Source organism: Budorcas taxicolor, chromosome 13, assembly GCF_023091745.1.
Source record: "Budorcas taxicolor isolate Tak-1 chromosome 13, Takin1.1, whole genome shotgun sequence".
In the NCBI taxonomy this organism is placed as follows: Eukaryota; Metazoa; Chordata; class Mammalia; order Artiodactyla; family Bovidae; genus Budorcas; species Budorcas taxicolor.
The window spans coordinates 29,265,079-29,283,910 of NC_068922.1; the positions used below are offsets into that span (position 1 = coordinate 29,265,079).

Consider the following 18,832-nt stretch of genomic DNA (forward strand, 5'->3'; position numbering starts at 1 on the left):
CTTAATGATATAGAAATTTAAGGTCTAAAATTAAATGTAAAAAAATTTAATTACAGCTTGATTTAATATTTTGAAGCAGTCTAGACCAGTAGGAGGAGTGGATATCTGAACCAGTAAAAGATTTTTTAATCTTATAGAAGAAAGGTATCTGAAGTTTCCCTAAAATTCTAGAATGGCTGGCTGATGCACTTCTTAGAAAGGACGGGGCATGGGGCCATGAGGGTCTTTTGGAGTGCCAAGCAGGGGAGATGGAGCACTTTATAGGACCCTCTTGATAATATGAATCAGGCGATCTCTGCTGAATACCTCTGGTCTCCACAGTAAAAAGATTATCTCTTTAGAACAGCTGTATGTAATGATAGTGTTCCACACAATAATTAACATTGCATCTTCTGAATTTCAAGTAGTTTTAACATTTCCTTGCCACTAAATTTAATTATTTTTATAATTAATAAAGGGCCTGCATGCCTTTCTTAAGAAGTGATCTATATTTTGAACAGATACTTATTTTATACGTGAATTTTTTTAATGTGATAAAGCTAAACTTGGCTTGGCCAAAGTATGTGTCTGAATTATGAGACCATTTATTACTTGAACTCTGAAGACTGAAGTGACTATATTGTTTAGGGCAAGGGGGTTGTTTTGTTTTTTCCTACATAGTGAAACCTAAGTTGGGGAAAAAACTATTTTCATCTCCTTCAGATCCCGGGACATGGTGTCCAACAGGACAGTGGCAGCAGCAGCTAAGTCTGGCTTTTGGTATTCCTGACCCACAGAACCCTTGGGTAAAACTGAACTGACTTCAGGAATGCAGCATTTCACATCTTAATCCTTAACCTCTCTTCTTGGGAGAAGCTGCACTTTGTTAATATTGCTGTCACAGGACTTTGCTTTTTCATAGTACAGGGTGAATTGTTTACATGTTTGGAGCCTCAGAGTATGTCTGCTTACCAAAATTTGGAGGTGCCAAAGAAAAAAAAATTTTTTTAGTGCCATTTCTTGTTCTTGATAAAAAAAAAAAAAGTCACAAGGTGTCAGTGATTTTTTTTTTTTTAAGTCACAAATTTACAGCTGCTCCCAGGGGCCAGACTTACTTTGAATTATAATTCTCACAGGTTCAAGATGTAACATTGGTCAGTGTTTTACTGTCTAGTTATTTGATCTTGTCTACTCTGTGTTAAAGAAATGTAAAGCTGGAGAAGAAAGGGAAAAATGATTATTTTCGGTAAACTCGCACTTGGTCCTTATTATAATAGAAATGTAATAAGCTTTTGACATTTTAAATACCCGCACTAACCGTGAGTCGCTAAAAAAGCTGAACTTAAGCGGTAAAATAATAGAAACTAAATGAAGCTGTTGGGAGCTTTAACTATTTTAAGTCAACATCTAGCTTCTTGTTTCCTAAGTTGTCAGAATTTGTTCTCTCAATATCAAGCAAATATGCAAGGGAAATATTTAGATCAAGTTTATAATATTTAGATCAAGTTAAAGCTGTAAATTAATCCACTGTTCAAGTTGTATTGATAGCAAGCACTGTTTTCCATATCTACAGAAAAGGATTCTGACACACAGTTGGTAAGCTCAGGGTTTTTTCCCCACATACGCGCAAAATCTAGACTGCACTTACTTACAGTTAAGCAGTTTCTCTTAGCAAAGTAAACTTAGTCTGGCATTTGGTTTTCTTTTATTATGCCTTAGCTGCATTTCTGACTATTTTACTGCCATTTTCAGTGAAGCTAAAGGGGCAGAAAATTATTGATGCATTCCTGACTACCTGTTACCGAGATTAACCAAAGGTTTATACCATTCTTTTAAATATTACTTTTAAGAAAGTTTTATTATTGTCATGGCTCATGTATTTGAATATTAAAGTACCATTTTCTACTTAGCATAAGGTAGATGGATGCTTAAATTTTTTGAGCATTAGTCACCAAGTACTTAAACAGTTTTGCTAAGTTCTGCCTGGAAGTGCAGAGGAATTTTAGAATTAGAGCTGATAGCCTTTGAGCAAGTCTTAGGCCCTGTTTATGTCCTCCTGGGCCTCTCATGAGTCGAGGAGGTTGGTGCTGTCTTCCCTAAACACACTGAAGAAATGGGCTTAGACTGCCGCAGTTAATGTTAGCATCCCCACAGTCAGAAACTACACTTGACTGCTTTTAACGTATTTGACCAACTTCAGGCAGATTTTTTTTTTTTAAATCAGTTTCTACTGTTAGTTTAAATAAACTGAAAAGTCCTGGATTCCTCTCTAAGGAAATATGGCTAGCCATGGGGTTTTTTTGTGATAATATAGCTTGGCATTTTGAAACTTTTTTCACTTATACATCACAGTTCTTGAAGTAAAACTCAAATAGCCAGGTAATTAATCCTATCCACTTTTATGCTCTTTTTGAGAGGCTTTAGTGCACAGTGGTTAAGAGCATGGCCTGGGGTGCCTAAGTGTCTTGTTTGAGTTCTGGCTTCACATCTTACTAATGAACTAACCCCTCTGCCTTAGCCTCCTCCTTTGTGAATGCAGATGGTAAGTGTGCCTACCTCATAGGGTGGTTGTGAGGAGTAAAGAGTATGTGAAAGAATTAAGCCTTGTTACAGAGGAAGTACCATATATCAGTATTAGCTGTAATTATTCTATACTGTAAAATATTCGGTGATCACTGCAGGGTTTTTGATCAAAGTCTGTTCTAGTACTCTTAGCCATTAAATACATTCAGCTAGCATTTATTATGTTAGAATCACATCTGAAACAATAAAAATATGGCCATATGGAGTATTAAACTGATGGTGATTATAAAATACTACAAATATATTCAGAAGAACGTTTACAGGCATGTTTTGAACACCCACCTTGGATCATGAGCTCTACTGTTAAGATGAAGTCTTAAGGGTCAGTGAGTATGTACAGATATATACAGTAGTTACATTTGATTATATGACTTGTGATAATGAAGTATAATTAATTTTTAGAGCTAAAAATAAAAAATGAAGTCTCTGGGTTCCTGTAATAGGCCAGTTGTAGTTATGAGAGTTAAACATTTTGTAGTTGCCACTGGTCATCTCTAGTGACTTTATATTCATGTTGAATTTAGGTAATGGTACTCATAGGGGAGCTGTGCAAAATAGAATATATAATTCTTCCCCAGTCACACTGAGTCTGTAGAGTGTATTTCATCAGAAACTCAGGGTAGCATCTGAGCTAGAAAAAAGGTTCCGTGTCCCCTTAAAACTCTGCATTCTTCAGCTCCTTCACCAGCAGCTATATTATGGTGCTCAGCCCAGTCTCTGTTGGTGTATGTATTAATAAACTAATTGTTGAGTAATTTAGGACAGAGACACTTGCTGTAAATTATGATTCAACATATTCCTCAAAGAACAGAAAGGAGTAGCACCAGGCCCCCAGCCCTCAGCCCTGAGCCTTATCACGTTGGGTTACCCCTCTCTGGTGCCAGTTTCTTAGCTGAAACTTAAAAGTCACTGTCCAGTTTTCCTCCCATGTAAATGGACACAGGCTAATTTATCCTTCTCCCAACACTTGGTAATGGAAAATTCCCTTCTGAACAAGTAAGAGGGCTGGCTTCCTAGGTCCACTTGGTATTGGCTCCCCTGAACACCCAGTTTATTCTCCTCTCCCACTGATTCTGTCCTATAACCTTAATTAGTCTTATGGATTCAGTACTTATTTTTGGTTTATCTACAATGCAGCATGGTGATAATGCATTTCAGTTTCATTGATCTGCAAATTGATTTTTAAAGACTCCACTTAAGTGAAAGCTCTGCTTCTGCTTTCTTAATATGAAATATCAGCAAACCAAAGTGTTTATGAACATCTGTGAATAAGTATATTAAATGCACATACATAACCTACTGGTGGATTTTAAAGAGGTTGAATGCCTTTTAAGTATTTTCTTTAGGTTTTAATTTTACCACTGTCTTCCCACAACATTCTTAAAGATGATGGAACACCTGAGGTAGGTAAGAGGCTGACTTTCTTCTGTAGCCATCAGTTTATAGTAATAGATTCAAGCTTATTTAAGTTTGAAGTGTGTTTATGACCTAGGATATGATCCATCGGTGAACATCATCCTGTGTGAACTCGAAAAGCTTGTATTCTGCTCTGAAGTATACTTTTATCAGTTAAATCCAGTTGGTTGAGGGTGCCATTCTGTTCTTCCATATCCTTATTTTTCTAAACTTATTCTGTTATAGTTGTAATCGTGTATTAGTTTGTTTTCTTTCAGTTGTTTTCGCTTTGTGTATTTAAACGTTGTTAGGTGCTTAGGTGTTAGAATCGATTTAGGATTCGATTCTGTCCCAGTGAACTGGACCTTTTAACTGGAATATAGACAATGCATCTTTAAGTAACATTTTACAGGGTAAAGTTTTCCATTCTTTCACTGGTACACCTACCCAAGTCTTTTGAAGTCAGTTTTCTATAGGCAGTATATAGTTGGTTTACTTTTTTTCCCCTGTTCCCATGTAATTATTGATGTGTTTTGGACATGAGTTTGAGCAAACTCTGGGAGGTAGTGAAGGACAGGGAAGCATGGGGTGCTGCAGTCCACAGGGTCGCAGAGAGTCACACACAAGTCAGTGACTGGAAAACAGTTGATAAGTTTGGATTTAGTTCTCCTATGTCATGTTTTCTGTTCTGTTTTTCGGTCATCCATTTCCTCTTTACTGCTACCTTTTAGGTAATAGGATCATTTCTAAGTATTCCATTTTTATCTATTATGATTTTGACTGGTATCTGTTAGTATAGATTTTTTAGTGGTTGCTCTAGAATGAAGTAAGCCTTTTCTTTTTTCAACTACTATACTCTCCCCTGTTGCCAACTTCTCATATAAATACTGTAAATGTTCTTGTTTAGGAAGCTCAGCTTCTGGAGTGCAGGGAATTTCAAAATCAGAGGAGCTTTGTGAATCCGCACTGCTGCTAAGAGTCAATGGCCTTTTCTCCTGAAGCATCTGTTTCCCACTGCTTAGAGTGGTGGTTTCTCCAGCACTAGGAAGTATATTTACATCCTGATCTCTGCTTCTGAAATCCAAATAAGTGTCCTTTAGGCAAAGTACATTTTGTTCTGGCTGAGGGGCAGGAATATTCTCTTTGATTCCTGGCCTATAGACCCCTTTGTTCAAAGAGGTAACATCCCCACTGTTTCTGTCCTGGGAAGATAACAAAACAGTGTCCGATTGGCTGTCCCAGCCTTGACTTCCTTGTTCTGATATGTGTGTTGACTGAGAGGAGGCCTGGGAAGAAATGTGCGTTGACTCCCCATCAGAATCGCTGAAAAGCTTAGGGGACTGGGAGCCCCCCGCCTCTGTGGAAGACGGGAGGTTTTCCAAACAGTCGTCTGTGCCTTCGGCATCTCTTTTAAAGAACACCTCCCACTGCGGTACTTCCCCATCGGCCCTCTGCTGGGGCTGGAAGACAGGACCCATGTCTCCCTGAGCTGATCCTAGGATTTCTGATTCTTCACTTTCACTGTTGGATTCCTCGCAATCTATAAAGTTTGCCCAAAGGACCGTTGGCATACTCTCTGCTTTGAAGCATCCTGTGCTTTCTCTCCATTTCTCAGGCTGGTTTTGTGATACAGTAGGCGTGGGAAATGCCTCAGGGTGAAGAGTCTTCTGGTTTGGAACCTTGTGCCTTAAAGGTGCCGGCAGAAGATCATCAAAGAGACCATCGTCATCGTCCTCCTCTGTGAGACAAACAGAACACGTGTGTAGGTGACAGAATGCAGAGGAACCAATTCATGCTTTTAATTAAAAATCCAATTTACAGCACTTAGCTGCATTTTTAAGTTCACAGAACTGCAAATAATGGGAATTCACTCTTCTTCCTGGAGAAGTTAAAAGGCCGCTTATTATTCTGAACAATCTGACCTGACTACCAGCCTTCAGCTTGTCATAAAGCCAGGCAGTGAGTTGAGACTAGAGACCTGCACTCCCCAAATAAGACCACAGAGTCTTAATCAGTGGTTCTTACCTGGAGAGCTTTTTAAATAAAATAGCTTTCTACGTTTCATTTCAGACCTACTCAGTCCCTGAAAGTAGGACCAAATAATTTATTAAGTTCTACAGCTGATTCTTTACATCATTTCAGCTTTGACACCGTCTACACTAGGAGAGAGATTTGCAGACTCTTTGTGCTCTGCAGCCAGTAGATGTTCAGTGCATTGGCTGATTTAATAAAAAGACAATTTTTTTAAGTTTTCCTTCTATGAACATTTTTTGATATCTGTTAATAATTCATGCATGTTACAGGCTAAATGTCTGTGGTCCTTTCAAAATTCTTTATTTCTAACTCCACAATGGTGTTTGGAGGTGGGACCTTTAGAGGATAATTAGCTTATGGTCGGGAAGGGGAGGTGACACATACAATGGGATTAATGTCTTTGTGAGGAGAGGAAGCAGATTTCTCACTTCCTCCAGGCCCATGCACAAAGGAAAGGCCCTGTGTGTGCACAGTGAGAAGGTGGTACAACCCAGGAAGTGGGCCCCCACCAAGACCCAGACCTGCCAGCACCTTGATCCTGCCATCGCAGCAGCCCCCAGGACCGTGAGTAGCACCCAGTGTCTGCTCGTTGCCATGCAGCCTGTGCCAAGTGCACAAGGCCATGAGAGACGTGGAGGGGGTGGGGGGAACAGGAGACTTTAACCAAAATACCGAGTAAGCCACGTCTGGTGTCACGTTACTGTCTCAAGCATGCTGCACTGGCCTGAAGTGAACCCTGTCCACGTACATCCTGAAAATGAGGAAATCTTACATAATGAACTTTACATAAGTTAAAATGACATGGCATGGAATTAGGGAAGGGGAAACAAATATTTTCCTGCCCTCTGATGGTACCTGAGCTTGAAGAATGAAATGGAATGCTCATGAGACTGCTTACTGGATAGGGTAACTTACTATTCTAGTGGTGAAGCTGGTCTTAAGAAGCAGGTAATTATAAGTTAAGTATTTCCCCAGTGACAAAGGGTATAGCTTAAAACTACATTTTTTAAAGCTGCTTTAACGGGGAAGGGAGGTATAGGAACCATCATCAAGCTTCCCATCTTACCACTGAGGAGACAGGCCTGGAGAAGATATGTGACAACGCGAAGGTCAAGAAACCAGAAAGGCCGATTAAGGGAGGAAACCCAGCTCTTAAAGTCCAGGGTTCTGTTACAACTGACAATTGTTCAAACAACCAACTGTTTATCTTCTCATCTTCTAAAGGACTTACGGTGACTTAAGATGTCTAGCTGCTGTATCTGTAGTCATCCTAATGTCCAAGTTACGGCTTCATTTTAAGCCAGGGATTAATACATTTGTTATAGCTCCTTCACAATGTGCCAAAGTTACCTTTCTGTGGAATGTGTTTGTATCACCTCTAAAGCTGGACAGCTTCATGTTCTTCTGAATCAGTGACTATAACAGTATCATGGTATGTTTCAACTCTAAAAATAATCTGTCAGAACATTTTCACATTAACTCACCTGTATGTGTCTGAAAAAAAGTAAAATTTCTATGCTATTAGAAGTTTATTTTCATATTATTCTATGCTACGACAATATAAATACTGTAATATCTACAATTCAATTTAACCCAATAATGAGAGCTGTGAAATAGACTTTAACATGTAATGTTCATCACAATATTTATAAAATGGGAAAGTTCAAAATAAATGTACAATGACAAAGATCAAATATACCATTATGTAGTTAACGGCATCCAATAGGTGTGTAGAAAGGTGAGAAAATAAAACCTATAATAAGGAAAAGTCAAAATTGACCCAGAAATTATAAAATATGATAGTAAATCCTCATGATCTTGGATTAAGCAATAGTTTTTCTTAGATATGACACCAAAAGCAAAAGCTATAAAAGGAATTAGATAAATTGAACTTCATCAACAGTTAAGTTTTTATACTTCAGAAGACACCACAAAGACAGCTTTCCCCAGACCATAGCACCCTGAAAAGCAGCCTTGCAGGGAAACCCATATCCATGACGTCAGAGTCATTCTTCCTACCTGAGTCTAGGTGGATTGTTCTAGCTCTCTTCAGTTTTCCAAGAGGTTTGTACTTGGGCTCAGTACTTTGGGAAGATCGGCATAAAGGCTTTAAGCTGAAATAATATGAGGATTTTATTTTTCCTGTTGGAAAAGCTGCTGGAATGTAAGTGTTATAGAGGTTATGAAAATCTGACTATGGCGGGGGAAGCCGCTACTATTAAAAGCAGAAAAGCAATGTTTAATAATCAAAAATCACTTTCCTGTAACAAAGTGGTAAATACAAGCATTTGAACAACCTAGTAGACCTCATCTAGCTGTAGGACTGGGGAGAGCAAAACTTTTCTCTTTGTTCTTGCACTGCAGAAAAGCAGGTCCTTAGCCTACTAACTAGTAACTAATAGAGGAACACCTTCTGGCATTCAGGGAATTTCAGTATCACAGCAGCTCCCTTCTGCCAGATTGCCAGAAGCCTTTAGGATTATGTAGAATACACTTGGTTGAAGAAAGCCGATGTGCCCCTAACCAGCCTGTTTCACATCCTTGCTCCCACTTTCAGCCCAAGACTATTCTCTAGGTCCATCCCATTCAACAACATAAATGCCACAGGTAGCCCACTCACATTTCTTTAACTTTATCCATAGTTGTGCCCAACGGGATGACATTTGGATAGACATTCACAGGACAGATGTAGCTCAAGAAATCTTTAATCTGGAAGAAGGAAAACAAAATGCATCAATTATCTCTCCCATGAAAACCCTGGGTGTTAAAGAAGAGCAAAGCGAGGAGAAGCTGAGGTCTCTCAAGAGACCTCCCAACATCGGCTGGACTTGAGGCATGTCCAGGACCTTTCAAGAAGAGATGCACAAGGTGCAGGCCCTATCCCCAAAGATCCCCTAACACCGAGCTGCAGTGGGGCCTGGGAAGCAGTGATTCTGGTTGCCAGTAAGGTGTGAGTTTAACTAATGACTGGGATTCAGAGATTCTGTCCTTCATACGACATTAATTTCCTTACCCATAGTGATCCATTAGGTCACTCACCCATAGTAAATACCTCTCCTTCCAGGAAGTTGGGATTTAGCTGGGTATTTAATATGCACAAGGAAACAAGGTCTTCAAACTGCATTCCTTTCCTCTGATGTGTAATTGTTAGCAATACACCAAGAGGAACTACACCTTTGAGATTGCCTAATTTGTTCTCAGGATTTATTCTAAACGAGGACAATGACATGCAAACATGTCATGTCATGAATACCCTCTGCAAAGCTCGGAATGCTAAACAAGAACTTTCACCATTCCTCAAAACATCTTAACAACCCAGACAGGCTTGTGCTTTGTCACTTACTAGATCTTGGTGAGCTTGTGATCTCAGTCAAGTTACCTCATGTCTCTTCGATTCATCTAAGCGTATAAATGACATGATACGTGTGAAGTGCTTAGCCTGGTACCTAGCACATGGTTAAATATTCAATAAAACTATTAGGAGTTGGTCATGGCAATGCAAAGATTTTTATTTCTTTCTGTACATAGGGAGACTGAGTATTAGCACCCAACTTTTTCAAGTAAAGCACCACAAGAGGTAGGGAACTCAGCAATTATTAATAACTGGATTAAAACAAAACAGGAACCTTAATTAAGCCTAGGGGAAAGACAAAAATCCATTCTTTGGCTGCTGCTGCTGCTAAGTCACTTCAGTCGTGTCCGACTCTGTGCGACCCCATAGATGGCAGCCCACCAGGCTCCCCCATCCCTGGGATTCTCCAGGCAAGAACACTGGAGTGGGTTGCCATTTCCTTCTCCAATACATGAGAGTGAAAGTGAAGTCGCTCAGTCATGTCCGACTCCTAGCGACCCCATGTACTGTAGCCCACCAGGCCCCTCCGTCCATGGGATTTTCCAGGCAAGAGTACTGGAGTGGGGAGCCATTGCCTCCTTTGGCTACTTTTCATAAACAATTTCATTTGCACTTTGGAGCAGGCATGCAATGAAAAACCATTGTTACCTGCCCACAACCTATATGATTTTGTATAATCAATCCAAAGTTGAGGCTGGTAGAAATCCGAGGCTTTTGAAGGGAATAAGAATGAAGAAAGGAAGGTCAGACCTACACACCAGAAACAGTTTAGGGAGACAGACACCCAGTACACTCTCCTGCTTGTCCATAAAGTCACTGCAAACAGTGGACCGCTGTTCCTGGTGGAATAACTACAGGGTTCTCGTGAGCCTCTAGTCACAGCACTTTGTCAACCAATCAAATACACAATCTTGCTTTATGTGAGTTTCTCTTTAAAGATATCTTACATAATATATACTGTTGGTCCATGAACAGTAAACTCACGGCCAGTGGCTCTGTAACTCACAACTGAACAAAAATCAAACAGGCACCTCCTCTATAAGGCACACTGCAGCCTCCTTGCGCTAGGAACACTTGCCAGCACTTCAGCATTACACCTGGGGGCTCTTTCAAACAACAAAATCACCCCAAAAGCACAAAAATGTGGAAAATGGCAGCAGCAAATAGTGAAAAGGACACTTGTTTACAGTCTGTGAGCTGAAACATGAAGGCAGGAGGCCACCATGTGCGACCTGAGTCGGGAATGTGCGTGTCAGGCGAGTCCAGTCCTTTGCTTCCCGGGTGTACATGTGTGCAAAGGACCAAAGAGCACCATGCACACTGATGTAAGGGTTCATACAAGTGTCAGTGAGCAGGTGGGTTTGTAATAAGGAATCCACGAATAATGAGAATAACACTTGGGGCGGGGGAAGAAAGGACATAGAAAACAAACCTATGGTTACCGAAGAGGAAAGGGGGCGGCAGAGGTATAAATTATGAATTTGGAATTAACAGATACACAGAATTATGTATAAAATAGATAAACAAGGACTTGCTGTATAGCACAGGGAACTGTATCCGGTATTTTGTAATAACCTATAAGGGAGAAGAATCTGAAAAAATGTATACACACACACATACATACATACAAATAACTGAATCACTATACACTAGTGAATTTGCTATACATTAGAAACTAACAACATTGTAAACTAACTATACTTCAATAATTTTTTTTTTTTAAAGAATGTCATTAACTGGAACTGTTCAAATCTTATATAAAAAGTATCCTCACATAACCATATTAAGTCCTCTTCAACTGATCCCTACTAAGGACAGAGTGTATACCCCAATCAGCTTTGTTCTTCCACACTTCTGAATATTGAGGACCATTTTGTAAATGGCTTTCAGTACAATCAAAATCCAGAAGGGGCCAAGAATCTGGCCAGTACAAGGCAGCATATCATGAGGTTTTATCTGCAGTGCTCCTTCAAATAAGATTTAAGATATTTTTTCAGTCTTTTTATTGAAGCACTCCTTCAAAGAAGATTTAAGATTTTTTTTCAATTTTTTATTGAAGTATAGTTTATGTACAGTATTATGTGTCATAGGTATACAATGTAGTGATTCATTATTTTAAAAGGTTATACTCCACTTGTACTGACTATATTCCTTGTGTTGTATAATGGAGTATTTTACCTTAACTATGACTTCATTAGGGACACTTTTTTTTGTCTGTTAGCCTTTAACTTTTATTTATTAAACTATAGCTGATTTATAGTATTGTATTCACTTCAGGTATACAGCTTCAGATTCTTTTCCATTATAGGTCATCACAAGACAGTGAATATAGTTCCATGTGCTGTGTAAGATTTACGATGCTTTTATGACAAGTAAACAGAATTGGAGTGGGGTATTTCAAATAAATTTAGAAAGCAAGGCAGAGAGAAAACCTTAATCGTATGTTTTCTTTAATGTTTCGGTTGAAAATGGTGATGATCAGCAATTTCCTTTAGACTTAGTGACATACCTCATCCACTGAGATGTCTTCCCCACATTTCTTTAGGAAAAGCCACAGCCCACCTTGAGCAGTAGAAAAAGAGATGCCCCCAGAAGCCACGAAGGCTGCCAAGGTTCTGAGCCTATGGGATCCTCTTACCTCACTGTAGGAGGAATGAAAAGAAAAGCAAGCTCTGTAGGAACTCTCTCCAGTCCTGGTGGGAGATGCAAACACAAAATTAAAGGTCACTTGATCAAAACTAAGTTCTAAACGTCAAGTCTTTTCATGTAGGCTACTGCAGTGCGAAATCATCCTACCATCAGTAATTTCTTCCTGGCACAGGGGGAGCCCTTTCCAGAAATAAAAATGTTTGTAGACATTCTGAATAGCGAACATCAAGGAAATCTGCTAAAACATAATGGTCAGTGTGGGGCTCCTCTACTCCACCAAGGGCTCTACTTCCTACAACATCCATTCATGACTCCCCGCCAAGCAAGACACCTCAGCTCTAACCCTCTTGTCTGTCTAATGCAGATAGACTCTGAAAGATACTGGCCAATAGATAGGTTTGGAAGCAGCATTTCTTTAGTTCAAACAGAGTTCAAATTTCAGAGGTTATTTTCCACAACTGTAATGGATCCTCTTCTTGGGCTTAGGCTGCTGCTGCTGCTAAGTCGCTTCAGTCGTGTCCGACTCTGTGTGTCCCCACAGACGGCAGCCCACTAGGCTCCTCTGTCCCTGGGATTCTCCAGGCAAGAATACTGGAGTGGGTTTAGGCTAGACTGCACTTAAACCATTGATTTAATTGATGCCTTCGAATTGTGGTGCTGGAGAAGACTCTTGAGAGTCACTTGGACTGCAAGGAGTTCAAACCAGTCAATCCTACAGGAGATCAGTCCTGAATATTCATTGGAAGGACTCATGCTGAAGCTAAAGCTCCAATCCTTTGGCCACCTGATATGAAGAGGCAACTCACTGAGACATTGAGGCTAGGAAAGATTGAAGGCAGGAGGAGAAGGGAGCAACAGAGGATAAAATGGTTGGATGGCATCATCAACTCAATGGACATGAGTTTGAGCAAGCTCTGGGAGATGGTGAAGGACAGGGAAGTCTGGTGTTCTGCAGTCCATGGGGTCACAAAGAGTCAGAAGTGACTTAGTGACTGAACAACAAGGTTTCTCTCCAGAGACACTGCTTGCTTACCTCACAATGATGTTGGTTTTTCTGGTTCTTTCTCCAAACCACATGGTAGATGGCTTAATGCTGATTGTGTGGAGTGGAATTTTATTTTTGGAAGTAATGCCACATGGTAACTTATTCCACTGAAAATATTCCTCTGCCTAAAAACATTGTAAAAATACAGAAAATCAGTTTTAACATTTTCAACAAGTCTGTCTGTAGGCAGGGTCTCAAAAACAAACATAGATGAATTTTCAGACATAGATAATAGACAGACAGACATGAGGAAACAGGTAAGTCCAAAGTGAAGAACATTCCACAAAATAACTGGCCTGGACTCTTCAAAAATGTCACTGTGATGAAAGAAAAGCAAAAGACTGGAGACTTACTTGATCTACATCAAAAGAAACTAAGGAGATCTGAGTGAATGCAACACATGATTCTAAATAATATCCTGGGGACTTCTGTGGTGGTCTAGTGGCCAATACTCTACACTCCCAATGCAGGGGGCCCAGGTTCCATACCTGGTCAGGGAACTGGCTCCTACATGCCGTAACTGAGAGGTCATATGCCATGCTAACATCCGGCGCATCCGAATAAATAAATATATATTTCTTTAAATCCTGGACAGCCTTGCTCCTCCCTCCACAAGCCATAAAGGACACGAATGGGACAACTGGATATTTGAACATGGACAATATCACATCCAACAGTGTTGTATCGATGCTGAATTTCCTGAGTGTGAGAATTGTACTGTGATCATATAGGAGAATGTCCTTGTTTAGGGTGAAGTGTCATGACTCAGATGGGTTGGCAGGGGGTGGAGGGGGTGTGGCGTGCTGGTGACACACACACAGGAGAGAGAGATGAGGCTGCAAGGAAGAAGGCATGGTGGTGTTAACACACAGTGGAATCCAGATGAAGGGACGAGGTGTTCATATGACCCAGTGATTCTACTCCAGGGTATACATCCGGAAAAAAAAAAAAACCAAGAACGCTAATTTGAAAAGATATATGCACCCCAATGATCACAGCAGCATTACTTATAATTGCCAACATGTGGAAGCAACAAGATGTGGTCCATATATACACCATGAGCTATGAGAGGGAAGTTTGGGGGAGGATGGATACATGTGTATGTATGGCTGAGTCCCTTCACAGTTCACCTGAAACTATCACAAAGCTGTTAATTGGTTATACCCCAATACAAAATAAAAAGTTAGAAAAGAAAAAAATAATACAAAACAGGAGCATTATCCCCTTAACTAACACTGATCATGTGCCTTAAGAAAAGAATGAAATTTTGCCATTTGCAACAACGTGCATGGACTTGTAGGGTATTAAGTGAAATAAGTCAGACAGAAAGACAAATACTATATGATATCACTTATTTGTAGAATCTAAAAAATACAACAAACTAATGAATATAACAAAAAACAAGCAGACTCACAGAGAACAAACTAGTGTTAACAGTGGGGAGAGGGAAGGGGGAGGGACAGATAGGAGTAAAGGATTAAGATGTATAAACTATTAGGTATAAAATGAGCTACAAGGACATATTGTACAGCCTGGGGGAATAGAGCCAATATTTTATAATAACTATAAATGGAGTGCAACCTTTAAAAACTGAATCACTATATTGTATACCTGTAACATATAATATTGTACATCAACTATACAAAGTGTAGCACTCAGTTGCTCAGTCATGTCTGACTCTTTACAGCCCCATGGTCTAGCTCGCCAGGCTCCTCCAACCATGAAATTTTCCAGACAAGAACACTGGAGTGGTTTGCCATTTTCTATACCAAGCAAAAAGAAATTTGCCAATTAAGACATTTATGGGGTATTGTTGGGAAAAAGACAACAAGTCCCACAGAAAAAGGACAAAACAGTTTCTACTTTGTATCAACATTATTTTTATCCATCCATTAAATAACTGCATGGTGTGTGTCTGTGTTTGTGTGTATATATACATACACAAACAAAATGATGAAGTTAAATTACGATGTAAATTATAACATGCAGCTGAACAATCATCAAAAGAATGTCTTAGCTCGTATCTCTCCTGTGGTGGTTTGAAATAGAATACTCCATGGTATGAATAACAATCTTTTTTTAAATTTTGCTTTACTTTAGGGCAAAGTGGCTGATGGAGTTACACAGTATTACTACTACAGTGATTATCCAAATGTATAAATGTGCTATTTACTAAAATAAAAATTACTCAGCATTTGAATGCCAAGATTAAAAATTTAGAGAAAAATTATGATCACACGAACCCCCTGCATTTGATGGTCACTAATGAGTAGTTGAGTTACACAGAATGACAATATAAATTAAAATGGCACTGTTAAAGCCAAATTCAAAATTGAATCCTTGGCAGTTAATATGAGAGGAAAGTTCTATGATGTCATCAGAAAATCAATTACCAGTGAGTTTCAAAGATAGTAAAAATATTCATTTGGAACTGGATCACCAATACACGCAACTACTTCCAAATTTAAGGGACTTCCCTGATGCTCCAGTGATTAAGACACCACACTTCCAATGCAGAGGGCATGGGTTTGATCCCAGGTCAGGGAACTAAGATCCTGTATACCATGTGGTGTGGCCAAAAAATTTAAACAAAAAAAAGCAAAGTTATATTTAGATATTTACTTCAAATGAGAAAAAATATAGTTTATAAATGTGCATGTGTCATGAGTTTCAAAAGTAAACCACAATGGATGGTGATTACATTTTGTTAAATTTTAAATTATAAGCTCTAATGGAATAGTGGCCGAGAGGCACCACCCCGCGTCCGAGGCCAGGGCGGCGACCGGGAGGAGCAACCCCACGCCCAAGGAGTGGTGGCTGTGCGGGCACAGGAGGGCCTAGAGGAGCCATCCCATGTTGAAGGTCAGGAAGGGTGGCAGGAAGAGATACCCCTCATCCAAGGTAAGGAGCAGCGGCTGTGCTTTGCTGGAGCAGCCGTGAAGAGATACCCCACGCCCAAGGTAAGAGAAACCCAAGAAAGATGGTAGGTGTTGCAAGAGGGCATCAGAGGGCAGACACACTGAAACCATACTCACAGAAAACTAGTCATTCTAATCACACTAGGACCACAGCCTTGTCTAACTCAAAGAAACTAAACCATGCCCACAGGGCAACCCAAGACGGGCGGGTCATGGTGGAGAGAGCTGGCAGAATGTTGTCCACTGGAGAAGGGAATGGCAAACCACTTCAGTATTCTTGCCTTGAGAACTCCATGAACAGTATGAAAAGGCAAAATGGTAGGATACTGAAAGAGGAGCTCCCCAGGTCATTAGGTGCCCAATATGCTACTGGAGATCAGTGCAGAAATAACTCCAGAAAGAATGAAGGGATGGAGCCAAAGCAAAAACAATACCCAGCTGTGGATGTGACTGGTGATAGAAGCAAGGTCCAATGCTGTAAAGAGCAATAGTGCATAGGAACCTGGAATGTCAGGTCCATGAATCAAGGCAAATTGGAAGTGGTCAAACAGGAGATGGCAAGAGTGAACGTCGACATTCTAGGAATCAGCGAACTAAAATGGACTGGAATGGGTGAATTTAACTCAGATGACCATTATATCTACTACGACGGGCAGGAATCCCTCAGAAGAAATGGAGTAGCCATCATGGTCAACAGAAGAGTCCGAAATGCAGTACTTGGATGCAATCTCAAAAATGACAGAATGATCTCTGTTCGTTTCCAAGGCAAACCATTCAATATCACAGTAATCCAAGTCTATGCCCCAACCAGTAATGCTGAAGAAGCTGAAGTTGAATGGTTCTATGAAGACCTACAAGACCTTTTAGAACTAACGCCCAAAAAAGATGTCCTTTTCTTTATAGGGGACTGGAATGCAAAAGTAGGAAGTCAAGAAACTCCTGGAGTAACAGGCAAATTTGGCCTTGGAATGTGGAATGAAGCAGGGCAAAGACTAATAGAGTTTTGCCAAGAAAATGCACTGGTCATAGCAAACACACTCTTTCAACAACACAAGAGAAGACTCTACACCTGGACATCACCAGATGGTCAACACTGAAATCAGATTGATTATATTCTCTGCAGCAAAAGATGGAGAAGCTCTATACAGTCAACAAAGACAAGACCAGGAGCTGACTGTGGCTCAGATCATGAACTCCTTATTACCAAATTCAGACTTAAATTGAAGAAAGCAGGGAAAACCGCTAGACCATTCAGGTATGACCTAAATCAAATCCCTTATGATTATACAGTGGAAATGAGAAATAGATTTAAGGGCCTAGATCTGATAGAGTGCCTGATGAACTATGGAATGAGGTTCGTGACACTGTACAGGAGACAGGGGTCAAGACCATCCCCATGGAAAAGAAATGCAAAAAAGCAAAATGGCTGTCTGGGGAGGCCTTACAAATAGCTGTGAAAAGAAGAGAAGTGAAAAGCAAAGGAGAAAAGGAAAGATTTACGCATCTGAATGCAGAGTTCCAAAGAATAGCAAGAAGAGATAAGAAAGCCTTCTTCAGTGATCAATGCAAAGAAATAGAGGAAAAGAACAGAATGGGAAAGACTAGCGATCTCTTCAAGAAAATTAGAGATAGCAAGGGAACATTTCATGCAAAGATGGGCTCGATAAAGGACAGAAATGGTATGGACCTAACAGAAGCAGAAGATATTAAGAAGATATGGCAAGAATACACAGGAGAACTGTACAAAAAAGATCTTCACAACCTGGATAATCACAATGGTGTGATCACTCATCTAGAGCCAGACATCCGGAAATGTGAAGTCAAGTGGGCCTTAGAAAGCATCACTACGAACAAAGCTAGTGGAGGTGATCGAATTCCAGCAGAGCTATTTCAAATCCTGAAAGATGATGCTGTGAAAGTGCTGCACTCAATATGCCAGCAAATTTGGAAAACTCAGCAGTGGCCACAGGACTGGAAAAGGTCAGTTTTCATTCCAATCCCAAAGAAAGGCAATGCCAAAGAATACTCAAACTACTGCAAAATTGCACTCATCTCACATGCTAGTAAAGTAATGCTCAAAATTCTCCGAGCCAGGCTTCAGCAATACGTGAACCGTGAACTTCCTGATCTGGCTGGTTTTAGAAAAGGCAGAGGAACCAGAGATCAAATGGCCAACATCCGCTGGATCACGGAAAAAAGCAAGAGATTTCCAGAAAAACATCTATTTCTGCTTTATTGACTATGCCAAAGCCTTTGACTGTGTGGATCACAATCAACTGTGGAAGATTCTGAAAGAGATGGGAATACCAGACTACCTGACCTGCCTCTTGAGAAATCTGTATGCAGGTCAGGAAGCAACAGTTAGAACTGGACATGGAACAACAGACTGGTTCCAAATAGGAAAAGGAGTACGTCAAGGCTGTATATTGTCACCCTGCTTATTTAACTTATATGCAGAATACATCATGAGAAATGCTGGACTGAAAGAAACACAAGCTGGAATTAAGATTGCGGGGAGAAATATCAATAACATCAGATATGCAGATGACACCACCCTTATGGCAGAAAGTGAAGAACTAAAAAGCCTCTTGATGAAAGTGAAAGAGGAGAGTGAAAAAGTTGTCTTAAAGCTCAACATTCAGAAAACAAAGATCATGGGTCCCATCACTTCATGGGAAATAGATGGGAAAACAGTGGAAACAGTGTCAGACTTTATTTTTTGGGGCTCCAAAATCACTGCAGATGGTGACTGCAGCCATGAAATTAAAAGAGGCTTACTCCTTGGAAGAAAAGTTATGACCAACCTAGATAGCATATTCAGAAGCAGAGACGTTACTTTGCGGACTAAGGTCCATCTAGTCAAGGCTATGGTTTTTC

At 40.1% G+C, this 18,832-nt stretch overlaps 1 protein-coding gene across 1 annotated transcript in view; it reads right to left on the bottom strand.

Annotated features, from left to right (window-relative positions):
- Positions 1-4,718: 4,718 nt before the first annotated feature.
- The window catches only part of DCLRE1C (DNA cross-link repair 1C), a 36,216-nt gene continuing 22,102 nt past the window's right edge, over positions 4,719-18,832 (bottom strand). Inside the window, exons 11-15 of the mRNA XM_052650943.1 lie at positions 13,026-13,162; positions 11,982-12,036; positions 8,612-8,700; positions 8,011-8,105; positions 4,719-5,695 (exon numbers count right to left, since the gene is read on the bottom strand). Coding sequence (XP_052506903.1) covers positions 4,719-5,695; positions 8,011-8,105; positions 8,612-8,700; positions 11,982-12,036; positions 13,026-13,162 — 1,353 coding nt within the window. The remainder of the gene's footprint in view (positions 5,696-8,010; positions 8,106-8,611; positions 8,701-11,981; positions 12,037-13,025; positions 13,163-18,832) is intronic.